We start from the raw sequence: 17,454 nt of genomic DNA, 5'->3' as shown, positions 1-17,454 counted from the left end.
TTTATTGTGACAGAGACTGGGACTCCAGGTTAACAAGATTCTAACTGATTAGCAAGATATGAATTCAAGTGTGATTCTGTGAGAAGTCTGTGTATGTTCCCATCCAATTAGATTAAGCTTGGTATCAGTAATGCCAGTGAAATTATTTTAAACTTAGTGAGGACTAGATTAGGACTGTATTTAGAGCTGATTCTGTTTCCAACTTCGCCCCGGGTGTGTCTGTTAAAACACAGGGAGGACGGAGACAACTTCTCTGTTGATGCTTTATTACAATCAAGCATCAGTATAAACTTGGGCGTGCATAGCTCTGCTATGGCTGTGTGCAGTAATACAAGAAATAACCTTGTAAAGGCTACCATACACAATGCATAGGAATCACATATGCTAGTAATTAATAACTATAAACCCACTATTAAATACATTATCTTAATGAGCAAGGACATTCAACAATCGCCATTATATCGAATCAACAGCCAGGTCCAACCTAGCTAACAGGTGTGACCTAGGTAACAGGTGAAGAACACAAACAAGGTAATTTTTAAATTTCAAAAGTCATAGCACACCATTCCCGATCATTACACACGTTTTGATGTATTTTGTGTTTGTGTTGGCAACGCTCCGGGACTAGTAGCAGGACAAAAATCGTGCGGAATAATAATAATAAGTATGGGCAATAATAGTCATTGCACCGACTGCTACATAGTACATAGTGGAACTATACAGTTTTATTAGACTTATTGCACATCAGCGAGACCAAAGATCAGCAATGTGTTAAAGTGCTGCTGCTTTGATTCCTAAATCACCAGATGGTCTATCACTGTGCTCGCTGAGTTCAAGGCCCTGGTTCCTAATCTTCATTTGGAATTAATAGAAAGAAAGTCTGAAAGCTTATTTCTCCAATTACTAGTCACAAATCACTTTAAACTGCATTACACATCCAGTGTAGGTTACTCAACTCAGGTATAGTTTTTTGGTCCACACCTAAGGTTGGAGCCAATGGCTCTGGCCCAAACTGCCATAGTGAAAGCATCCTGATAAGGGATCAGGTCTCCTTAGGTTTGTTTTAGACCATGGTCTAGCGGTCCTCGGTTTCCTTCCAAATTGAGTTTCTCTCTTAATTTGTAAATCAATTTGTGCAGACTGAAAGTCTCCAATCTGAAGCAGAAGACCTCCAGTTAGTCTAGTAGACACGATGGACTACATCTCCCGGCATGCCTTAACAGCATCTGCTGGAGTATCCTGGATGATCAGCTGGGAGATGGATGGTAGGACAGTGTGTTTCCTCTGTTGCTGTGTGTATCGCTGCAGTACAGGCTCCCTCCTGCACATGTCGAAGCTTCATGAGGAGTTTCAGTCGAGAGGAAAACATCCAGGGCAGCAGCTGCATCTGATTGGCTTATGAACCTTTACAGGCCACCAATCAGACACCATTCTCGCTGTGTGACTGCGTGTTTCCCTCTCCTTCTCTGTACACTGTCAGCCTGCGCATATTTTTATGTTTGCAGATCTGAATGCATTCATGAGTGTGTGTGTGTGTATGTGTGTGTGTAGGATGCTAAAACCAAGAGCTGTGAAAGAGGGGGAGGGGCGAGGATAGAGACCCTGAAGAAATAGATGAAAAAAGAAAGACAGGCAAGAAGAAGGAGAGGACAGATCTTGAGGAGAGAGTGATGGTGAAGGCACGCTGAGGAGAGATAGACGTAGAGAGTGAGGAGGAGGAGGAGGAGGAGGAGGAAGCAGCAGCATCGTTGATTTTCACAGGAACCAAGGCAGCTCTGTTGCCGTGACGATGGGCTGCTGGCTCTCTGGACCGTGGATGGGTGACCAAACGGTGAGCATCCAAAAACCTGCCTCAATGTTGAAAATGATGCTGTGTGTTTTATGTTGTCTCATTGAAAGAAGATGGAACTGAGCTCTGTTAGAGGGTGTGTGTGTGTTGGTGTGTGTGTGTGTGTGTGTGTGTGTGTGTGTGTGTGTGTGTTTGTGAAGATGGATGCAGATGCAAAATGGCATACTTTTATGATTTCTGCAGGACTCCGCATTTGTGTGTGTGTGTGTGTGTGTGTGTGTGTGTGTTTGTGGTAATGACCTAATTTGTGTTGTTTTATATGACCTAATTTATGTGTGTTTAAATCTCAAATAATTTATGTCTATTTTTTGCGTGAATATGTAGAATTTTTATGTTGGATGCAAGAATGTGGTTCACATTCATCATCTCCATCTGCTGAAGGCTCATAGTCTTTCTGCTGCCATCCTCTGTATCTACACACAGGTGCCATTTTGTGCTTCTCAGCTCATACTATGAGTGTGTGTGTGTGCATGTGTGTGCGTGCATGTGTGTGTGTGTGTGTGTGTGTGTGTGTGTGTCAGGTTGAATGTAGTGGAGGAAGGGTGACTCATGGTTGTGATGTGCTGGAGTTAACAATACTGTTCATGCGTCTAATTCGATGGCTGCTGAGCTGCATGTGTGTGTGTGCTTGTATGCATGTGTATGTATGTGTATATGTGTGTGTGTGTGTGTGTGTTTGTGTTTGAGAGGCAGGATGAGGCTAAGGCTGGCTTGTAGGTGTTAACCCTTTAGTGGAGACAGAGACACCATCTTCACATTGGTCATTTGATTTCATTTGCTCACAATTCAACTGTTCCTCAAATTGGAATAAATCTAACATGTGTCTGCGGGCAGTGCTGTGTCTTGTGACCCAGTTGCATAATGTCAACCAATTCAGAGTTTTTAGTCTGCAGTGTTTACATTGTAAAAGAAAAAAGACAATATGTGCAGTTCAAATGGGAGAGTGCAGCCTAAAATTTGGTTGTGCAATCGTTGATGCTGTTTCCCCCAAAATAAGACAGGATTAAAGAATTCCTCTAGTGATTCAGACCGACACTCCTATAAATTTGTTGGACATGTGAGAGACAGAGTGAAAAAAGAGGGGTGCACCATGTCAACTTTTAGTCCTTAGTATGGGTCAAACTCCAACAACAGTGAATCCTACATTTTCCATGATGCAACTGGATATTGCCTTGTGATTAGAACCTCCCTCTCTGGTAAACAGCCATGTTTAACACCCCCCAACTTCCGTTTAGAACATATGCTTTCTGTTAGAAATTGGTAGTCTTTACGTCCAAGTTGAGATAACCTTGATGACATCACCATGACATCAAAGGGGTTTTTAAGCCCAGTTCAGACCAAAGATTAGTGCCCAGAACAAGTCGAAAGCCGTGCCGGTCTGCAGCGTTCTGGAACCTGCCAGTTCAGTTTCTGGCTTTTTGTAGCTAAAAATATCATTTGTTTCATCTAAATATAAATGTGGATAACGTTAGTGAGTTACATTTCAAGGCTCCGTCTAAAACTCCACCCTTTCAACAAGCTGTTTGTAACATAAAAATAAAATCGATCACAGATTGTTTTATTTTGGATAGTTTACAGGTGACTTTACCAGCTGACTTCTCTGTTGGCTGTTGAAACAGGTGACGTCTCTTGCGTTCTAAAACCAGCCTCTGTGACTTGACCAGCTGAGTCGTAGCAACACCCTCAGCTGGTCTGAGTCGAGCTGAGACGGGCCGCTTCAGGCCGCTGACACTTTTCCCTGCGACGTTTAAAAACGGTTTCGTTGCGGCGCGAATTGTTGGTCTGAAGAGCCACAGAAGACATTATGCTTTTACAGGCTAAGGAGGACCAGTCATTACTACTATGTGTAAAATAGGTGGAGTAGGCTAATACATGCCGTCTCTGGATGTCATCTAGGATGTACTGAATTAAACTGATGCAAAAATCACGTACAAATGTAATATTGCTATAAATCTGTTCTGCTCATTGATTTATAACATTGCAAACAATTGCCAAAGAACAACTGTACTGTACATACATCAGTGTTTCCCCCATGTTGATTGTTTTGGGGAAATGGGTGTGCCGGGGCAGGGTGCTAACCCATTCTACCACCACACCAAATTCCATTCTCAAATTTATTACTTTAAAGTTTCTATGAAATCCACATGAACACTCTTCACGTACTAGATCCACCAGACAGTACGGCACTCTTAAGATGGTTCAGCCTGTTACTCCTGTTGTTTCTTTCTGCCAAAACAGTGGTTATAACCAACAAGAGCACAGTCATCAGACATATACTGATGTATTAGTCTCGCTTTGCCAGACCCTCCTTCAAAGTGGGCTGGATGAGAGTTACTCCACCAACTTGATACCACAGAAATCCATGAAATGAACACGGCCCCTTAGGTTATGGAAAAGGTTGTGGGGGTTGGGTTTACGTTTCCAAGACATGCAGAACCACAATGGGACAGTTGGGTTTAGGAAAATACGAACGGGATGGTTGGGTTTGGGGAAACAATAATGGCATGGTTGGGTTTAGAGAAACAATAATGGCACGCCGGACAACAATGGGATGGTTGGGTTTAGGAAAACAATAATGGGATGGTTGGGTTTAGGGAAACAATAATGGGATGGTTGGGTTTAGGAAAACAATAATGGGATGGTTGGGTTTAGGAAAACAATAATGGGATGGTTGGGTTTAGGGAAACAATAATGGGATGGTTGGGTTTAGGGAAACAATAATAGTATGGTTGGGTTTAGGGAAACAGTGACGGCACGCCGTACAACAATGGGATGGTTGGGTTTAGGGAAACAATAATGGGATGGTTGGGTTTAGGGAAACAATAATGGGATGGTTGGGTTTAGGGAAACAATAATGGGATGGTTGGGTTTAGGGAAACAAATAACAGCACGCCAAACAACAACGGGATGGTGGGTTTTGGAAACAAAAATGGGATGTGGGAAAACAACAGAACAGTTGGGTTTAGAAAAAGAACAATGGAACAGTTTTGGTTGGGTTTAGGAAACGTGACACGCGGGACACGATCCCCAGTCTCCTGGGTTAAAGTCCTGTGTTGTTTGTGTTGTTATTATCAAGCTTTATTCTTATACTATATATACTTCATACTACTCGCTACCATAGTCTCACCTTAATGCTACGTCATCTTCTCATTGACTTTACATTGGCATTGTTTTCTGTGGTGGCCACACAGAATTTTGTAAACAGATTGTGATCATTTCATGGAATTCTGTGAGACCAGGCTGACTCCACATAGCATTGGTGGAAAATATGCTCGGAAGGAACGTGTCTACGTTTAAAAGTTGTTTTAGTCATGCGACAGAAAACTCAGATTGGACAGATAGTCTAGCTAGCTGTCCGGATTTACCCTGCAGAAATCTGAGGAGCCGTTAACCGTAGTCCTCAGAAATCTACTGGAATGCCAACACAAATGAAGCCCCAGGCAACAGATATCCGGGCTAAATAAGTGAAATCCGGCGGATTTTCCGGCGCCAACGGAACAATCCCGGAAGTGGAACGTCAAGGATATAGACTATTGGTGTGTTAACTGCATAACAAAATTAATCAGAGCAAACAAGTCCACAAGTTACCATAGGCCCTGTTGCTGACAACAATGTAGCATTTAAAAGGTCAATGATCAATATTGTTATTTAAATCATTAAGTAAAGTGCAATGTAAATGTGTCTCTGGTAGTTTTTTCCGCCATTTAAACTCCTAGATTTGGTTTAACCTTATCGCCAGGGGACTATAGTCTAATACAAAAACTGACTAAGTGCATCGAACAATTAACGGCTGGATGTGCCAGAACTTTCGAATTTAAATGAAGGAAAAACTGAGGTGGTTGTTTTTGGAGCAAAAGAGGAACGATTAAAAGTCTCGCTCAGCTTCAAACAACAATGTTAAAACAACAGACAAAGCCAGAAATCTTGGTGTAGTCATGGACCAGACCTGAACTTTAACAGCCCCATTAAGACAATTACAAAGTCAGCCTCCTATCACCTAAAGAACATTCAAGGGTTAAAGGACTTATGTGTCACAGATTTGGAAAAACTTGTCCATGCTTTCATCTTCAGTAGACTGACTACTGTACGGGGTCTTTACAGGTCTCCCTAAAAAATCAATCAGACAGCTACAGCGATTCGAACGCTGCTGCTGGGTCCTCACTAAGACCAAGAGACTGGATCACATCCCTCCAGTTCTGAAGTCTTTACACTGGCTTCCTGTGTCTCAAAGAATTGATTTCAAAGTACTCTTGCTAGTTTATAAATCACTTAACAGTTTAGGTCCAAAATACATTTCCGATCTGCTACTACACTATGAACCACCCAGACCTCTCAGGTCATCTGGGACAGGTCTACTTTCTGTCCCCAGAGTCAGAACTAAACAGGGAGAAGCAGCTTTCAGTTTCTATGCTCCTCATATCTGGAATAAACTCCCAGAAACCTGCAGATCTGCTGCTACTCTCAGTTCTTTTAAATCAAGGCTGAAGACCTTTCTTTTTGATGCTGCCTTTCTTTAAATGACTGCTCATTTCTTTAAATTTCTTATGCTGCACTGTAACTTTTATTCTTGTGTTTTATGTGTCTATTTTTTTAACTGACTATTCATGTGTTTTACCGGTTTTTATTGCTATGATTTTTAACTGTTTTTACTTGTGTTTTATCTGTTTAACTGATTTTGTGTAAAGCACTTTGAATTGCCCTGTTGCTGAAATGTGCTATACAAATAAAGCTGCCTTGCCTTGCCTTGCCTTATGACCCATTTACTGTTCAGTCTGCAGCACCAAACGTCACACAAACAAAGTTAGTGTCTATAAATTGTAGTGAAGACAGTTAAAGAGCCATATGTTTTTCTCTGGAGTTGGTGGAGCCCATAACAGAGCTAAAAGGAGAGTGAAATTGCACTTAAATTCATTAGGTGGACATAAACATGACTCCAACAAGATGGTCATCTTGCTCATTGATGTGGGAATAGGCAGGTGTTTTCTGACATCACTTCTCTTCCTCTGTGTGCTTGTCTCAGGTGAGTGGGCGGAGTCTTGCGAACCTGAGCCAGCGGGATGCTCTGCGGATCCTGGCGGCCAGTCAGCGTCCAATTACAATGCAGATCAAGGGTCAGAGGGGGTGTGGCACTGAGGCAGACCGGGGAATCTGGGAGCCCCTCCCTCTCAACCTGCAGCACCTCAACCTGCCCCTCCCATTAATGGGGGCGGGACTTAACGCCTCCAGCCCCTCCTACCAGGACAGGTAGAAACACACATAGAAAGACAATATCTGAGGATCTGTTCAGTCTGCTTACTTTGGAGGGCTGTTAGCTGCTATTTATAACTGCTTCAATATAAGTAAAATTCTTGTTTTTGCAGTTTTGCTGTAAAAACTGTAAACAGAGAACCTGAAACCCTGGTCATTCAACACTTTATATCATGGTTTGATATGCCGACTAACACTGGATTAATTTAATTTAACTGACAACCAAAACAAAATGAATGTAACCTGATGAATGTCTACAAATCAAAACATATTTTACAATATTGGACAAATACAACATTAAAAATACTTATGTTATGCTCAATAGGAATGATTGACAAGAGGAGTGTATAAGGGCATTTAGCTCTGCTTAGAAACAGGATTTAATGAAATGATTTAGTCTTGAAAGCATCTTAATTTTGTGTTCTTGTCATCTGTCCAGACATTATTACAGCCACCTGTCTCTGCCACAAGATCACTGTGAAGGAGGACGATACGGCTACCTGTCCAGCTCCCCACGGGACACTGTGGACATTAGCCACCAGGTGACCCTATAACCAATATACATTTCTTTGCATCAACCTGCAAAAGAAATCTTGAATATCACTCTGGTCTCAGCATCAATCCATTTCAAACGTTTTACACTGGCATTTTAGTCCAGATTTGACAAATAATTCCTGCAATCTGGAAAATTGTGTTGTTTCTCATTTCTTTTTGTCTTCTCATGAATCCCTCAGGATCCAGAACTGACTGGTCGTGGACAAAAGGGACAGAACTGCCTAATGAGATGTTGCAATACAAACTTAGAAGAACATAATGGCTGCCACAGTCAGGTATTCAAAACTGTGCTGTTTATCTTATTGCTAACTAAATGTAAATGTACTGTATTTATATAGCGCTTTTCTAGTTTTAACGACTACTCAAAGCACTTTTTTACATCATACAGGAAACATTCACCATTCACACACATTCATACACTGGCTGTACAAGGTGCCACCTGCTCATCAGATAAACACTCACACACATTCACACTCCAATGCGCAGCACCGGGGGAAACTCGGGGTTCAGTGTCTTGCCCAAGGACACTTCGACATGGGATTGCAGGGCCAGGGATTGAACCGCCAACCTTCCGATTGGCATGCAACCACTCTACCACTGAGCCACAGCCACTCCAGCGGGACCCTAACTAGGTTGCACATCATCACTGGAACAAAACAGAAACAGAGAAAGAGTGATTGCAATTGTTTTAATGGCTCAATCAAGGAAACAATTATCACAGACATTTCTTTCAGTGATCCTCCTGATATCAATTTCAGGATTCAAGAGCATCATGTGCAATATGCAGAGGGTGAGACAGGGCATTCTGCCCATTCTCTTGACATTGTGTCCCATCCAGAGAGTATGATGAATAAGGGTTAGATTTTAGAGAGTTTTTTATTCCGTGTTCTACAGAAACCTTCATTCTGTATGTTGTTATATATCTGATGATATGTTTTCTTCGGTTGTTAAAGATGTTTTCACATCTTCAGTAGGAACCAATGACCTTGGGGCTGAGTGCCACAGACAGAGAAGGGAAGTCAGAAAGTTCTGAGAGGCAGACTAACCCATTTTTGTTTTCAGTCTTTTCACGGAAGGAAAGCCTTTTGGCACTCTTTTTATTTAACTGAAAAAAACCAAACATTTTAAGTCTGTTTGTTTCATGTTGTCCAGTCACAGGAACATTGCCTAAATACATTACAGCATAACATTAATAAATATGTATTTAAGTAAAGAAATACATGATGAAAAAATAACTGAGACTAAGTTATTTAAGACTAAGAATCTTCATTACCTTCAGTATTTGACAGTCTTACTGCTACAGACCCATTTAGTCATCCTTCACACTGGTACTGGGGTTCTACACACAGATAATGTATTAAAGCATGCCGTTATTTATGGTGTGTGCGTCTGGATAAGTAACCTCGGGACTGATGATGTGTGTTGTTACAGACAGATGACGAGGACTTCATGCTGGAGAAGCCGCTCGGCTTCATGCCCCTCCACCATGAGCTGGACAGCGGATTGGGCTGGACTGACGGCTCCCTCCACCAGGGCGACCTCTCGGGGCTGGAGACTGAGGAAGGAGGCCTGGAGGACTGTCATTCACATGGGGCCCTTGCCCAGGGGGGTTGTGGTGGCTTCGGAGGAGGTGGCTCTCCTTCCTCTGAGTCTTTTATTTCCTCGGAGCTCAGCGACTCGGGCTTCTACAGCGTGAGCACCGGGGAGTTCAGGCACTTCCAGAGGATGCTGGAGAAGCGAATGCGGATGTACAACGCCAGGCTGCAACATCAGGGCGAACCGTGCGAGAGGCGGGAGCGGCGTGACAGCTGCCCCAAGAGCCACCGTGAGCTTCTGGAGGCCATCCCTGAGGCGCTGACCATGCAGCCTCAGTGTCAGCACCTGCAGCTCGAGATAGAAGATGGCACTGGGCCAATCATGGATCTCCCACCCTGTGGGCTTTTCAGGTAGAAGCTGGTAGAATAACTGCCCCTGCAAAATGAGAGACTAGGTGCATTGAGAAGATTCAATTTAAAAATCATTGCAACAGCATCTTAGGCTGTATTCAAGTTTTGTCCGAGTTTTGCTGTTCATCTTCATAACCCTCATGTTGTCCTCGGGTCAAATTGACCCCGTTTCCCTATATCAATGTTCTTTTTAATTCCCCAAAATAATGATTGATAATAACGATTGATAACGATTGATAATGATTGATTCCACACAACACTCTTTGGCAAGTACAAATCTCTACTTATCTCTACTTTCATGAATTTTTGGGTGTCTTATTCAATTTTATAGCAAAAAATTAATTATATAATAATTCCTAATTTCTGCTTTTCTAACTCAAACATTAAGTATAATTTCCTATAAATGAGGTTTATTTACTGTAAATTCCAAAAATAATTGTAAAACTAAAGTTAATAAGTTAGTGTCACTAGTGTTAAACGTCAAAAAAGTGACAAACATTGAAAAAAGCGTAAAGAAACGTGAGAAAAAGTTACAAACATTGATAAAAAAACGACAAAAGTGTTGATTTTCAATTATGATGGGAAGAAAACACAAGGGTTAACCCTTGTGTTTTCTTCCCATCATAATAGTAGTCTAATATCAGTTTGTCAGTTCCACATGATTGAAAATAGACTAATTCTAAGCATTGAAAGTTAGCCATCCAACACCTGTGGTTTCTATGGTAACAATCAGTAAAACCTGTTGACAATGACAGACAGAAGAAGATTAATGTTGAGGAACTAGAAATAAGACTGCACTATTTTTTCCGCCTTTGCTTCATTTATAAATTATAAGGGTGGATATCACCAGAGGCCTCCCGATACGATATCATCACAATACTTATGTCACGATTTGATATTATTGCGATTTTAAACATATTGCAATATTCTGCGATATAGTGCAATTTATTATTTATTTTTTTCCAATTTCATATTAAGTCACCAAAAGGAAACTTTGTCAACATCTTGTTTTATCTAAAAATTTACATTTCTCTGTTTGTTCATGTCACTTCAATTTAATTGCTGCAAAAATGGGATTACTGCTAATGAAGACTCAACATTTCCTGATTTTGCTGCTTCAAAATAAAAGCTTTTAGATAACAATATAACTGGGGGCTATTATTTATTTTTTACAGCCGCTGCTTTGACCACCCTGGCCAGCTTGCACAACGAGCTGTTTAAGATTTAATAACAAAAGGAGATGACTTAAAAGCAGGGATGTCTGCAGTAAAATCCTACATATTGGTGAATTCAGGGATGTGTCATGAAACTAAAAATAAGGTTATTGTATACCAGCAGTTGCCTTGTCCAGGCAACAGCGGGGCACAGAGCTCCAGACAACCTGGGATATAAGAGCAGCACACGCAGGAACAAAACTGTGACATATCACCGACAGTATGATAATAACCTCCAAAACACACAGTTCTGCTCACAGTTGGGACATAGGACACAATGTGGCCCAGGACACATACCTGGACACACTGCCATAAGACTGTGGCCCATACGACCAATGTGGTCTGAGTGGGTTGAGACCTGATCACATCCTCAATGCTTCCTCAATGCTTCTTGGGTAACACCTGTACTTATTCTAATACTAGATTAAAAAGAGGTCTATGTTGAAGAGAAGTTAAAATATTTGTTAGCTTGATCTCTGTCTGACTTCTGAATGTCTATGTTCTTAAACCTGTCATCGCTTCTCTGTTTGTATTTCCAGAGTTTCATCCGTCCAGTTCCATAAAGCTGACCGGCCCTGTCTGAACCGTCACAGCTCCAGCAGTGGAGCCCTCTTCAACCCCTCCCATGCCCATGCAGCAGTCTCACGAATGACTGCCCCGGCCCTCTCCACCTGCAGCACCCCCTCCAGCCACCGGAGATCACTGGTACCCATGCAACAGACCCACCAGGGCTCCAGTTCAGTGGGGATGCTGAGGAGAAGCCGTACTCTGCACCATCGCCCTCCTCCGCAGGAATACCGCCGGCGAGCAAGCCACCCAGCTTCCCCCTCCTACTGTGCAGAAACCCTGTACCACTGTGGAGGTGTCCAGCCACATAATGTCCTGCCATCGGGTCTGCCAGAAGAAGGTGAGCTAGTGCCTGGTGTGTTGGCATCTCACCCAGCAGGCTTGGCTCTCTCACCACAACAACACCCCACCGCTTTGGGGCATGTTAGGGGTGCCAGCACCCATGAGCGATGCTACAGTAACAACCCTAACGCCCAGATCGCTCACCATGACTGGTGGCACTCGCAAGAAAGAAGCCTGATGCCCGAGCAACTGGTGACAGAAAGGGACAGAGAGATTGAGAGGGAACTGGAACAAAAAAAGCAAATGCAAGAGAAAAAGCTAGAAAGGGAGGCACAGATTCAAGAGGAAATGGACAGAGAGCGGCAGCAAGAGATGGTGAGAAGCCGAGCCAGAGAGCAGCAGCACCTCCAGAGTCTGGTCCAACCTCCTCAGGCTGGAGATGTCAACGACACCTGGCCGAAACCAGCAATCCGTCAGTCCCAGATTGGTGGGGGAGGCAGAGGTCTCTACAGCACCCTGGAGGGCCACACAGGGGCTTGCTCTGTTGCTGGGTGGGATGCAAAGAAAGGACAAATGAATGCATGTTCAAATCCTAATCCTAGTTCTGGTTTGCAGCCAAAACTTAATCCAAGCTCCAAACCCAACCCAACCTCACGGATCTCCAGGAACCAGCTCCTGAGAGACCGGGCGTCCCAGCTGGCCGACGAACGCAGTGGGATGAGCACAGATGAGGAGACCAATACCGACATGCTGATGGGCCGGTACTGGAGTCGAATGGAGAGAAGGGAACACTTTCTGCTGGCCCGTGAGCAGAGGCAGCAGCAGCTGCAGGCCAGAGGAGGGACAATACGAGACGCCATCATCAGGGGAGGAGCCATCACCGGGGGAGGAGGAGCCTCTGCTGGAGATGAAGGTGTGCTGGACAGCAGAGGAGGCGGAGCTTTTGCAGAAGGGAGGTGCAACACGTTCCTGGAGCTGAGTCAGAGGAAGCTGAGTCGTCTGAGAAACAGGAAGCTCTTGGATGATTGGACGACAGTAGAGGAACTGCTGACTCATGGGACAAGGCTGAACAACCATGAGGATACGCTGTGTACCAGCTCCCTGCTGACGGTCACCACCGTCTAACTGCATGGGCACCACGTCTAACTGTAACTCTGTGTGAGTGTGTGTGATGTTAAGCTAACAATACGATATTTTAGTAAATTCTCTTGTTTTCTTTTCCAAAGTCAGATGAGAAGATGGATATTAGTTTTGTCTTTTTTATCCAGTGCAGGGAGAGGTCAAGGATGTGTTTGGCTTGGTTAAAAACAAAGACTGGAAGGGGTCTGTCTTTAGTTATCCACTTACAAAGAACAGGGTCCTCATCTCTGTACTTGAAGCACAAAAAAGAAACGGATATCCATCTTCTCATGGGACTTTGGGAACGACAGAGAACTAGAAGACGAAATGTCAGACTGTTCCTTTAACAAATGTGTGAGAGAGAGGGAACTTCACTGTCATCACTGTACATCACCTCAACTGATAGCTTTATGTGTGGCTGTGTCACCACTGTACAGCACTCCGCTTGTAAAGACAAACAACTGAAAAAGGTCAGATGAGCGTGTATGTTTGCGTCACGTTTCCTACTACATCTTGTACTACATTTATTTTAAAAAATCTTTGACAAAATTACAATTGGGGTTCAGACTCAAATCCTCAAACAGTCCATGACTTGTCGGGGAGCAATACAGTTCTGCCCGATGTACCTGGCTGTGCATTAACGCTACATCACAAACGACTACTTTTACATCAGGGTCACAGAACACATCAACTGTAGCAATGCAGACAATGACATCTGAGATTTGATACCAAATCCTGAATGGTTTTTATAGAAACTCTGTTTACAATTAGAATATCAGTCGATGGGAGCTTTTGTAACTAAAATGAAAAAAATAACGTGACCTGATTTACTTGGTTGTGAAACACTAGTGAAGCAGTGTTGATCAGGGATGGGGAACAATGTGCCACAAAGGTTTGCAGAGGATTTCGACCACGGCTTTAATCTGTAATATCAGCTACTGTTGTGTTTCGGTCAGAGTTTATTCCCATTTAGACCGTTCTTACATGCACCTAAGTTAGAAAACATGCCGACCTCTGAGTTGGAAGTATCAGCTACAATATGTCCGACTCTTTGAAAAGAACTAAAGAAGTAATCAGTGGTAAAACCGTTTGAAAGTCCCCACCATTTGCAAATGCTTTGATATAAAATCCACTATTAAAACCAATACAATTGATTCAGCAGACCGTCCTCATGTCCTCATGCCCGTCCTCATCAAGGACTGGTAATCTGCCTAATGTGTCATTTAGGTATGAGAAAGAGTTAGATTCGGATAAGGAAAAGGAGCTCATAGAAATTGTGTTACGGACACAGTCTGATGGGTTTGTAAAAACGCAGTTATTTGCCATGACGACTGAAGTTTTTTTCGCTGTGTGACCATGACCAACACAGAAACCACACAATTAAAACAATACATCTAGCTGAGTGAATGGGCATGTGTACCATATATTATACCCCCAACCCGTCAGACACGGCCTACCAAGAGCCTGGGTCTGTCCCAGGTTTCTCCCTAACAGGAGGTTTTCCTTGCCACTGTTGCTTGCTCTGAAGGGAACTACAAGAACTGTTGGGTCCTTGCAAATCATAGAGTGGTCTAGACCTACTCTATCTGTAAAGAGTCTCGAGATAACTCTTGTTATGAATTGATACTATAAATAAAATTGAATTGAATCGACACCCTGGGGGGAAAAAAGCACTAAAATTGTGTAAAGTCATAATAACAGTTTTTTTTCTCTCTCCCATTGTTACTTGTCTGCTGACACAGCGTGATTGCAGCATAAGATTTTTGGCTCATGGCTCCCTATTCCTGCTGGTGTATTTACTGTTGGCAGGATGTTTACAGATCTACCTACCCAGGTAAAAGCTTATGCATGTTTACTGAACTCTGTTGACTGTGTGGAGACAATTTCAAAGAAAAGAAGATACACCTCAAGTCAACTTTACGTTAGGTTGTCCAGACTGCTGCGGCATCACTCTGCACGGTCAGGACTGACAGAGCTCAAGTCACCGTTGACATTCCATTAAAAACAGGTGTAAGTAAATCTGAAATCTACTGATTCCAGGTCTGCAGTTCGGGAAAATGTGCAATAATACCTCAAGCTAGTTTTAATATGACAATGAGAGTGTTGTGTGCGCTTTCTGTCAAGTGTCCATCAAATGCAGTAACTCGTTTTAAATCAAACCGATGCACAAATGTGACGAGTCACCGCAAGCGCACAGTAATCCTAGAATCTAAAATGGGAAGAGCAAAGGTTATGTAGATATTGACATTATTTCTGTACATTGTTTTCCATCAGAGGGACCTAAGAAAACAACTTTTTGCACATCGTTTTTTATACGAAATGTTTTCCCTACCTTTCTGTACCAGGGGCCAAGGCCAGTGAAAAGATGTAGATAGAACGACAGTGTGTGTTGATGTTTTCTTTTTAAACTATCATAGTGATATATGGAGAGGAAAAAAAATAAGTTTCTTGTCATTGTGTTGGACATATTTCAATATTTTTCTTGTGGTGGTAACAAAACCAATGTGAACAGTTTTTATGATCTTTAAAATCTACTTCATTTACTTAAAAGCTGGTAAATCTTTGATTTGCCATTTTTAAAGAGTGAACACCAAATGTGAATATTATTGTCTCTTTAAATGCTAAATTGAATTTTACTGTTGTTTTGTGTCATTATGACATGTACATATTGATTTTGTCGGAAGGTGCAGACGAGGTTGGAGTCAGTAAAATAGGACATGCTGATGCCATCAGAAGCCTCCAGTGGTTTATCATGTGATTCTGTAGGTTTATAGCTGTGTTTTAGAGGCTATATACGGCAAAAAGATTCAACATTGTAGTATTAGTACTTTTACCCTCACAATATTTTCAAAATTCATTGAAAGTGGTTGAGTTCGTTCTGAATGTTACATGTGGCATCCATAAATTATGAGTAGGATCACTGACGCAAATGCTCAGAGGAACAACAACATCTTAGATACATCTTGTTCTTTGTTTTCTACAGAGTTAGATATTTTGGATGGATTTCATCTCTGTATGTCCAGTAAAAGGATGGCTCCAGAATGAATTTAGCCTAGCACAAAACCCAAAAAGAGTCATTTGATCTGATGACGGCGCTAGATAAAATATAAGTGCATCCTGAAAATGTTTGCAATTAATCTTGAGAAGGCCATGGAAATACAATGAAAAGTTATTGAAATATTTCAGTCTGGACCAGTGATGGTGGATCTAGAACCATGCCTCTATAGGGTGACAAAAAACAACTTTCTAACAACTCAAAAGCTGTCTAATTTACATGATGTATCCTGTTAGCTAACAAGCTAATCATCAGTCCCCCAATTTGCAAACTGTAAAATGACAATCCCAAAGCCTTAGTACTCTTTTAGCTGGAGCTAGTCCTTCATTGAGCACATGCAGTTGTCGGAGGTATATTCACAACTCACACTTGCGATAACATGCAAGACTATGGAGAGATCACATAACATCACGTAACACATCCTCATATGACATCTTTCCCTGTTTTCTTTTTCACAACCTGGAAAAATGGCCATACCAATACATACTGGACCCTTTTCAAGGTAGCCCATATACTGGAGTGGTACTGTTACTTTTTCCTAACTTAAAATCACCACCTTAATTTCAGTAACCTGAATTTAAACATTATAAACATCAGTGGCAATACTCAGTCTTCCACCGTCCCTACTATCCCAAACCATCACAGATCTACAGGTTAAGCCTGGTGACTGGTTTGGAAACTCGTCCAGATCTTGTCACAGTCAGATTGAGAAGAAGGTTTAAGGGTGCTGCCTCACTCTGACTGACAGGAGTAGTCTCTAACACGGCGGCACTGTCAGAGTGGGTGCTTGTTTCTGTCACCTCACAGGGCAAGGCCGATGTCGGCCTAGGTTGAAGTTGACTGCGATTTCAGCAGATCATGGAGTGCTGCTGTTACTCAAGATCCCTGCAGGTGAAGACCATGATTTCTCATGATCCAACTTAGAGAATACAACATCTCCTGTCTGCAGGGTATGCAAGAGTTTGGCTGTATGGCGGTCATTACTGGGCCTGTTTGGCTTTTTCCTGCCGGTCCTTTTCTTTCACAGCTGCCAAGCTGGGTCATTTTGGAGTAAGGTTTTTCTCCACAGAGTGGTCCTTATTCGCCTCCCCGTTAACATCTCGGCTGGACTAAAGCCCGTAGTGGAGCATGGAGTAGACCTATAGCTCATCAGGGCCATCACAGGATCTTCCTGTTTGAGGATTTTCTTGGCGATCTGCGTGTCCGTTACCTTGCGGGTGATCAGGGCTAGAGGTGCAGTGTTTGAAGTCTAGCTGCCTGGGTACTTCATGGAACTCTAAACTGGAGAACTTGGGACCATTATCACGCACCACTTCATCTGGAATTCCATACCTTGCAAAAACTGTTTTTAGCTTCTGGATGACTTGTCCAGCCGTCGTCGAGGTCAGATGCGAAATCTCGATGAATCTGGAGTAGTAATCTACAATCACCAGGTAGTTTTGGCGTTTATGATCACAGAGATCCATTGCAACCCTCTTCCAGGGTTGCTCAGGAACTGCTGTGGAGATGAGAGGTTGTTTTTGTTGAATTCTTTTCAGGTCACCACACTGCTGGCATGATATCACAAGTTTGTTTATCTCGGAAGAAAGTCCAGGCCACCGCACAGATGAGGATGCTCTC

General features: G+C 42.6%; 1 protein-coding gene across 1 annotated transcript; it reads left to right on the top strand.

The window, feature by feature from the left end:
* Positions 1-1,323: 1,323 nt before the first annotated feature.
* LOC116687959 (uncharacterized) lies at positions 1,324-16,044 on the top strand. The gene is made up of 6 exons (XM_032513700.1): positions 1,324-1,831; positions 6,870-7,093; positions 7,536-7,638; positions 7,831-7,926; positions 9,083-9,597; positions 11,351-16,044. The coding sequence occupies exons 1-6, from the start codon at positions 1,790-1,792 to the stop codon at positions 12,783-12,785; spliced, it is 2,415 nt and encodes an 804-aa protein (XP_032369591.1). The 5' UTR covers positions 1,324-1,789; the 3' UTR covers positions 12,786-16,044.
* The last annotated feature ends 1,410 nt before the right edge of the window (positions 16,045-17,454 follow it).

The sequence above is a fragment of the Etheostoma spectabile genome, chromosome 4, assembly GCF_008692095.1.
Source record: "Etheostoma spectabile isolate EspeVRDwgs_2016 chromosome 4, UIUC_Espe_1.0, whole genome shotgun sequence".
Lineage (NCBI taxonomy): Eukaryota > Metazoa > Chordata > Actinopteri > Perciformes > Percidae > Etheostoma > Etheostoma spectabile.
This window is presented reverse-complemented; position numbering and strand designations above follow the sequence as displayed.